Raw genomic sequence first — 9,719 nt, 5'->3', positions numbered from 1 at the left:
AAAGAAAATAGTGGTAATATTTAAATATATATCTTTTAGGCTTAAATGGGAGTTAACAAGTTTCTCCTTTATTTTCTTTCCATAACCCCTTTAAAGCAGTTGCTGCACTCCTATGAACAAATCTTAGATCTCCAATTGCTGACATATTACATACTGAAGTTTCATGGACATCTTATTTAGATTTAAGTTCATATCACCTTATAGTCTTTATCCTTTTCTTATGCTATGTAGACGTCTTTCATCCAACCCACATCCTGGACAAATCACATACATCAACCTATTATTTATGGCCTGGTTTTTGCCTCTCACTTACCTTACTTTACTACTTCTACCCAGGAAAATAAAAACAAAAACAGAGACAACCAGTTGTGAAAGTCAATAATGCAGCCCTCGTCTCCCAGAGAAGGGTTATGTATATTTCTTATAGAGGATATATAAATCCAAGCATTATGTTCTGCACGAGTTATGTTGTACATAATTCTTCTTTTTATTCACAAGTCCCAGGCATCAACTTATTAGTCATGCCTTGGTTTTTGCCTCCCTCTTACCTTACTCTGCTACCTCTACCCAGAAAAATAAAAACAAAAATAGAGACAACCAGCTCTGAATATCAATAATGCAGCCCTCGTCTCCCAGAGAAGGGTTATGTATATTTCTTTATGTGTAAATCCAAGCATTATGTTATATAAGAATATGCATATGCATATTATTTATTCATTTATTTATTTATTTGTTTGTTTATTTATTTATCTATTTATTTATTTATTTATTTGTTCATTAGTTAGTTATTTATTTATTTATTCATTCATTTATTTATTTGTTCATTTATTTATTTCTTCATTTATTTTCTACTTGAACAAAGGTTATTAAAACAAACAAGAATCACAACCAACTGGACACTTTAATTTTATCTACTAAATAAATCACAAACAATATGAGAATAGCAGGATAATAATTTCCCATCATTCAAGTTGCATATCACCATAAATATCATTGGCAAATGCTGTCTCTGTTACACTTCCCTCAATTTGCTGTCCGACAGGAGGTGGATAATCCAACCAGTTGGTCCATGCATAACCCCAGTACTTTGGATTAGCAGACGGATCCCAGGGCTTGTTACGAGGGGGGACTGCAGTGTCAATGTAGTCCTGTAATCTAGCTTTTAGGATGGACGTCACATCAGGGTGGCTGGCAGCAAGGTCTGTATATTCACAGGGATCACGCAAAATGTTGAATAGGCATGGAGAGGTAGTAGTATTGCATACTTTTGTTGCGTTTGCTGGGATAGGTCCACAATGAATCTGTAAAACAGAATGAAAAGTAAAACAAATATATATTATTTAGCATGCTAAAAGTCACATTTAGGTTGATAATGGTAATGTCAAGGGTAAGACAGTAAAGGATATATTTCTCTATACCTTAAATTTTCATATGAGTTATTGATTACCAATTTTAAATAATGAATCAAGTAATCCAATTCAACTAATAATGCCATTAACTAAACAACTTCATAGTGATCATTTGGTGATGGACAAGATATCATTCATCAAAATATAATTTAGTTCACAGAAGAGAATTTACAAAACTATGTTAACAAACTGGGAACAGAAAATTCATGATCTTCCAAATTAGTTGGAGTCTACTATCATTAAAAAGTTATTAAGTACACACTTTTTTAAGAAGGATAAAAAATCTTAATTGATCAATATTTTTAAAATTTGGGCATCTGAATCGGAATGAACTAGGCTTGCAGTATGTAGTTTCTACAGTATAGTAGACTAATCATACAGCAAACTTTTATTCTAGAAAACAAAAAAAAATCATTCGAAATAAACTATTATGACTAATACAGCATATTAATCAGATTGATAGTACAACATCAATGAACTGCAACAGAGAGCAATAGTCTCAAATGATTCATACTTCAGCATCCTTCCTCACAGACGTTAGGTTCTGGTAAGCATCGGGTGTTGCAGACCTCACTGCTTTGGCTACTGTTGAATTGAGGACCATCTCTATTATCACCTTCAAACTCGTCTCTGGAGCTGTCTCATTACGACCCGAGGGGCCAAACCAGCCATCCCAGTGGGGATCTGGACCTTGGGGGTCTGTGGGGTATATGGTAAGAAATATAAGAGTGTGATTTAGATTCCTCTCCATTTTTTTCATTATTATTACTATAATTTTCTTATAGGTTTCCCACTGTGATTCTTGTTTTAGCCTTATGTTCATGCTTTCAGTTTAAGCTGATTCTTAAATAGTCTGAGAGAGGTGTAATGACTATCTAAAAAAAAAAAAAAAATTTACAGCTTGAAACACTAAAGTTAAAAAAAATACTAAGGATAATAAGGCCCAGCAAACAGCTAAGAGAAAGCATCACTGCCAGAACAGCCAATATACGTGTGGACTTACTGTATAATAACTTCCAATCTCCAAATCTCACAGCTGCACCATCTAATATGGGGTCATAATTCACCAGGAACTCCTTACGTGGTGAATCTCTACCTTCTGTTAAGGTTTTCCACATATCTATGCCATCAAGGGATTTTATACTTGATCCATCACCGCCTATAATAAAATAATATTCATCATTATTTTAATTTACCTATCTTGCCAAAGCAAAATACTCATTTACCCTCTGGAAGATAAAACACCCAAACATTGAAGAGTAAAACACAGAACCAAAAGCACAATCAAATTCTCATTACTACCATACCTGCAGCAGAAACCAATGTAGGCAACCAGTCAGTGATGTGAAGCATTTGCTGAGAGACTCTCCCTGGATTCAAGATCTTAGGTGACCACAAGAGTCCTGCCCCTCGCACTCCCCCTTCCCACATACCTGCTTTCACCTGAATTAAATTCAAAATGCATTTTCAGGAGATGATACTGGCAAAAGACTTGTTTATCCCTTTAGGACAAAATTCACATCTGACTTTAAAATATATACAAGAGCAGTTATTCATACTGCAGAATTAGTCATATGAATGTACACATAAATATTTATCTATTTATTAATCTATTTATTTATTTATCTATTTACTTATTGATTCACCTATTTGTTTGTTTATTTATCTATTCATTCATTTGTTTGTTTCTTCATTACATCACAGTACAGTACAATATATGGTAAGATATGATGTGACAAACACAATACCTACCCCTCTCAAAGGCCAATTTGAAGCTGCGTTCAAGTTAAAGCCAGCAGCTGGACCACCGTTGTCCGTTGTGAATAGGATAACTGAGTTGTGGAGCATCTTTTGGTCATTTAGTGCTCCTACAACCTTGCCTACAGATTCATCCAGTTTCCACAGCATTGCTAGGGTCAAGCAAAAGGTCTTGTAAAGTAAATCTTCTTGCACAGTTTTCTGGATAATGAAGTGATCACCATCATAACTATATGATTATTATAATTCATTAGCAGTGCCAATACCATTACCAATGTCAATGTCAATATCAATATTGTTATCATTATCATTATCATTATCATTACTGTCAATATTAATATCATTATTATTATTGGAATTATAATAATAATAAAAATAATAATAATAATAATAATAATAATAATAATAATAATAATAATAATAATAATAATAATAATAATAATAATAACAATAATAACAATAACAATAACAATAACAATAACAATAACAATAACAACAATAATAATAATAATAATAATAATAATAATAATAATAATAATAATAATAATAATAATAATAATAATAATAATAATAATAATAATAATAATAATAATAATAATAATAATAATAATAACAATAACAATAACAATAACAATAACAATAACAATAATAAACAATAATAAACAATAATAACAATAATCATCATCAATATCAATATCAATATTGTTATCATTATCATTATCATTATCATTATCATTACTGTCAATATTAATATCATTATTATTATTGGAATTATAATAATAATAAAAATAATAATAACAATAACAATAACAATAACAACAACAACAATAATAATAATAATAATAATAATAATAATAATAATAATAATAATAATAAAACAATAACAATAATAACAATAATAACAATAATAACAATAATAGCAATCATCATCATCATCATCATCATCATCATCATCATCATCATCATCATCATCATCATCATCATCATCACTATTATTATTATTATTATTATTATTATCATTATAATTATTGTTGTTGTTGTTATTGTTATTGTTATTTTTATCGTTAACGTCATTATCATCATCATTGTCATTATAATTAATACTATTACTATTATTATCATCATCATCATCATTATCATCATCGTCATCGTCATCGTCATCGTCATCATCACTATCACTATCACTATCACTATCACTATCACTATCACTATCACTATCACTATCATCATCATCATCATCATCATCACTATTATCATGACTATCATCATTATCATCATTATCATTATCATTATCATTATCATTATCATTATCATTATCATCATCATCATCATCATCATCAGTAGTATAAGTACTACTTTACTTTACTTTCATTACATTATCACCATTATTATCACCATTATGATCATCATCATTATTATCATCATTATTAACACTATCAGTATCATTATTAGTTATCACTATATTACTCCATACATTATTATTATAATTATTGTTTCTCATAGTGACTGTTTATATAAAATATAATAAAAAAAAAAGTGTGACAACTTCTACAGTCTATAAAAAAAAATTAAAAGTTCTCACAGCAGTTACAGCTTCACCACATACAAACATCTATTACCTGCAAATTTCCGCCTATGTTCATCCTTGATATACGAGAACTTCTCCACAACCTCCTCAGGCGCTTGCAGAGGGGCATAAGGATTGCCTGAATGAACGGCAAGGTGAGCAAGATACAAGAAAAGGGGCTTCGATGTGTTGTGCTGGTTTATGATCTTCACGGCTTCATCCGTAAAGAGGTCTGTGGTGTATTTGCCTAGGATGGAGGAAAAAATGTGGTATGAGTAGGCCTTGCATTTTTTTCTTTCTTTTTTCTTTTCTTTCTCATTTCAATTCCTTTTACATTTTTCTGTCAAGCCATTATTAGAAATCCTATGATAAGAACTACTGAAAGTTGGTTTTGATCTCATACTAATTATGTAACATGGTAGTTAGGGTTAACTCGATATTTTAATATGATTTTGCTCTTACCATAGCAGTCACGTGCAACACTCATATTTCTCCTCATGTCATATCCCCAATAGCCAGGCTGAAAAAAAAGGGTCATTTGAAAATGCACTGTTAAATCTACAATTTTCCATCAATTATAAACAAATTTCATCATTGCAAAATTTAATTCATTTTTTATAGTGGTCTAATCAATGAAAACTGATCTATTGCAGAATCTCCTTAGAGTTACTAAGGGTAAGATAGAAAATGCTCATTCACTATAATCTCAAATCAGTAGCAAAGCACCTTTAACACCAAACATGTAACTACATTTCTAAAATTACAGCAGATAAGTGGTAGTTCATTATTACTGTCCATGCAATAATTTCATTTTACCAGTCAATTGGATTTTTTCTACAAAACCAGAAACAAAATATCCTCTTAATATCTCAAGGAATGAGAAACAGACTTCCCAGCCCTATGCAGCAAAATGCAGTACATATTCAACAAATCAGGGGGTCTGTTTACTTTTCTTTCAGTTTTTTGGGAGCAGTGATCTCCGTTTTTTATTCTATTTTTCTGATCTGATGGAGATATCAGTTATTTTTTCCCATTAATTCTCTTATCTAAAAAAAACTTGAGGTGGAAAGTAGGGTGGCTTTCTGCACTAAGATTGGAGTCACTTCACTTTTTTCATTTTAAGAGGAGTGTTATTGATATTAACTATCAAAGAGCACACAGAACTTAATAGAGAGGGTGATTTGATATTTATGTCAACATTATGTTCACTGCAAGCATGACACAAAATAGTTCCTTGGAACAGTCCCCCTGATTTAGCTGATTTTCCTGTTAATATCATAACTGAATCTGAATTGATATATTAGTTTTCTGTTTCACATAACAACATATCTACATCTGAAAAATATAGTCCTCTCTCATTCATGAATATTTACAAATATGGACCCTATTAAGATTTTAAAATTCTATTTTTTCTTATAGTCTGGACCTTGAAAATAAATTAAGCTAAAGCATGCAGAGAGAGTAATCTAATAGCACATACATTTTCCAAGGCTGTATGATCGTAGTAATCTATCCTTCCTGACCAATACCCAAAGTGTGACTCAAAACCCCTAAATGTTGGCGTGTACTCCTTTTGAAAGAAGCCAAGGTGCCACTTGCCAACATGCTTAGCCGTGTAACCGAGTCTGGCCAACCGTTGGGGGAGGAGAGTTTCTACCAGGTCTAGGCCATAGGGGTGTGGGCCACCTATAGTTGAGTGTTGTAAACCTTTAAGGGCGAGACAATAATCTGAACATTAGGCTACTTTCCCATTTTGACTCTGCAGGAGAAGAACACTTATATAGTTATGAATAAGATTAGTGTGTACTGGTAAATCCTATGAAATACATATACCTACCTGACTGGATGCATCATCAAACCTAAAAGTCCACAAATTATTAAACAAAATTATGTCCCTATCTAAGAACAGCACTGAATAGAAATTCTTAATAATAATAATAAATTCAAAAGCATCACAAGGATAGACAACCACTTCCTATAACTCATGAGAATACAATGCTGATTCCTACCGCCTCCTGTGCTGAATGATCATAATAATCCTTGTGCCCTGTCCAGTACCCAAAATGCGATGCAAAGCCCCTGTAGGTTGGTGTCAGTTCTTTTATAGCCATGCCTAGGTGCCACTTCCCAACCAGATGAGAGATGTAGCCCAGTTGGCCTAAGTGCTGGGGCAGGAGTCTTTCACCCAGGGGAATGCCATAAGGCTGAGGCCCATAGATCACATCATGGTTAAGACCTATGAACAATGGTATCAGTCAATATGTTTTCTTTTTTCCTTTTTTTTTCTCTTTTAAAAAATATAATCTATTAATTCCATTTTCAACATATGCTCTAGACTTACTTCAACAATGTTTAAATGTTCTAACTTTTATCTAAAATGGAAACTTTATAATTTTAAAATAATGTAAAAATTTCTATCAGCTTTCAGTTTCATAAATATTACCAAAGTATGGCACATCTTTCCTCAGAGCTTCACCTTCATCTCTGGATCATTATGTCATAAAAGTTCATTTTGGGCTCTACTAACAACTATATATTCCTCAACAATCAGTCTCGAGTGACCTCCCACCCAAGACTTGGATGGATGACATAATAATTTTTGAGTGCTTGACATGCATTACATTAAAAATCACAGATAAGATAGATCAAAATAATAGTATTGATTTATTGCTCTATGCTGTCTGGAAAAAAACTCACTAGTATTACATCCTGAAAAAAAATACTAACATTATCATGTGAAATGCCATAATCAGCTCAAAACATATAAGAGTAATCTCTAGAGTTTGAATTCTGTTTGTTGCATCTGAAAGAGCTGTCATTCATATATATATATATATATATATATATATATATATATATATATATATATATATATATATATATATATATATACATATATATACATATACATATACATATACATATACATATACATATACATATACATATACATATACATATACATATACATATACATATACATATACATATACATATACATATACATATATACCTTTTTGATGTATGAAACTCAGGAGACCCCACCCTTTAGGAGAGATCCCTTATGAGAAAGAATATTAAAATGCATTAATTTTTTATTTCATAAGACATATGTCCCTAACTACACTACCATTTTTGGACAGTTTTTTTACAACTCAAAAAGGTACACCTAAAAAACACGTGGAATAGCCGGAAATCTTGTATCCAAACTTAAGAATGACCAATGGTTCCCCTAAAAACAGAAGCACACTCCAGAGCCATACACAAAAACACACAAGTTCAAAAAAAACATACCAAACAAACTGACGTGTGGTCATAATAATCCTTATGGCCTCCCCAATATCCAAAATGTGACTGAAACCCTCGACTCATTGGTGTGAGCTCTTGCCTGTAGAAACCCAAGTGCCATTTCCCAACTGCTTTTGAGGTATATCAAATTTGGACAGATACTGAGGGAGTAGGGTTATGGATGGTGAGAGACCCCAAGGCTCACTATCATTGATGGTTTCATGTTGCATACCTGTGATGTTTAAATAGTGATAGAATTTTAGTCACTACCTCAGTAAAGCTTCAAAAATATTGACATTCAGTCTTAAACTTTAAAAATAATTTTCTTTAACCCTTAATGGGTTTAATATTACAAGCATCTAGTAATAGCAGGTCTTGTTATCATTACACAATATTACAGTTTGGGGCTTTACAGATAAATCTAAGAATTTTAAGCAGGAAATTACCAAGAGACAATACTGGGTACCTAGGCAGTATCTTGTATTCACACAAGCCATACAATCAGTGAAGGTGTAGTGTATCTTCTGTGCTTCCTGAGTGCCCCAAATTCCCCTACACCACCTACTTCAACGTCTCTCTCTCTCACTCTCACACTCTCTCACAGACAAACACACACACACACACACACACACACACACACACACACACACACACACACACACACACACACACACACACACACACACACACACACACACACACACACACACACACTTTTTGTGACAGCCACTATACTAACCCCACTATGTAACACTAAGATCTTGAGGTATTTTCTATCTAACTGGTAGAATCAGATGATCATAGATGTTATAACCACTACAATACTAATTATGATTGAGTACTTTTTTATATTGTATTTTTTTCAACACCTTCATTGGTAAACTGTTGTTGCACTAAACTTTCTCAGGAGGTGCTGGAAGAAGTAAGTAGATAGTAAGGAGAAAGAATTATAATTAATTAACACTATTATTGTTCACTACATAAAATTAGGGAGTGTATTTAAATTAAATATACTGATTTTTGTCCATGTCTGTTTGGTAACTACTAACCTATAACTCTTCTATAGTTCTGACAAATGAATCTGTGAGGCCTTGGATTCTCTGGTGAATCAGTTTTCTGTGGTTTGGCCAGAATGTTCTCTGTTTTAACCCAATTGGCACAGATGACAAAAATACATGCCATGCCCAAAGTAATATAAGTTAATTTATTGTAAATACACATAGATGGCTCTACAAGTGCTTATTCACCAAGAAGTCAGCTACTAACCCTACCTATCTCACCTGCTTACCCTTTTCTTGATTTTTGGAAAATTTCTTTAGTATCATTTCATTGTCTTTAATGTTACGAAGATTTTAATAACAATTTAATAATCATAATATCAATAAGAATAATAAAAGTATCAATATCAATGGTATTAGAAAAAAACAACATTTTCCTGCAATTTCAAGGAATGGGGAAATCAGGAGCATTCACTAGAACTTATTGATAGACTCCTTGCTGGCTAAGCACATGTGGAGCCATCTGTACGTAGCCAAATTTTCAAAATCTACAGGAGACAGTACATAAATCCATACTGACTGGGTTAACAGATGATCTGATGCTGTATTTTCTCAAATAAAACAGTCAAGATATTTTACATCAGATTCATGTCTGGTTACAAGCTTGGTGTAGCCACACCCTTAGTGTGTACATACCTG

The 9,719-nt window shown here is 32.2% G+C and overlaps 1 protein-coding gene across 3 annotated transcripts in view; it reads right to left on the bottom strand.

The window, feature by feature from the left end:
• Positions 1 to 880: 880 nt before the first annotated feature.
• LOC125028157 (arylsulfatase B-like) overlaps positions 881 to 9,719 on the bottom strand; it is a 12,951-nt gene continuing 4,112 nt past the window's right edge. For 2 of the 3 annotated variants that reach the window (XM_047617520.1, XM_047617518.1), the window contains exons 4-11: positions 6,744 to 6,970; positions 5,197 to 5,254; positions 4,787 to 4,981; positions 3,162 to 3,319; positions 2,717 to 2,852; positions 2,413 to 2,568; positions 1,924 to 2,108; positions 881 to 1,301 (exon numbers count right to left, since the gene is read on the bottom strand). In XM_047617520.1, the coding sequence (XP_047473476.1) occupies positions 963 to 1,301; positions 1,924 to 2,108; positions 2,413 to 2,568; positions 2,717 to 2,852; positions 3,162 to 3,319; positions 4,787 to 4,981; positions 5,197 to 5,254; positions 6,744 to 6,970 (1,454 nt within the window). In that variant the 3' untranslated portion in view covers positions 881 to 962. Of the gene's footprint in view, positions 1,302 to 1,923; positions 2,109 to 2,412; positions 2,569 to 2,716; positions 2,853 to 3,161; positions 3,320 to 4,786; positions 4,982 to 5,196; positions 5,255 to 6,214; positions 6,442 to 6,743; positions 6,971 to 9,719 lie in introns of all 3 variants that reach the window. The other variant, XM_047617519.1, reaches the window with a different exon arrangement.

This window comes from Penaeus chinensis, chromosome 8 (assembly GCF_019202785.1).
Source record: "Penaeus chinensis breed Huanghai No. 1 chromosome 8, ASM1920278v2, whole genome shotgun sequence".
Taxonomy (NCBI): Eukaryota; Metazoa; Arthropoda; class Malacostraca; order Decapoda; family Penaeidae; genus Penaeus; species Penaeus chinensis.
The sequence above is the reverse complement of the archived record's forward strand: the minus strand, read 5'-3'. Positions and strand labels throughout refer to the sequence as shown.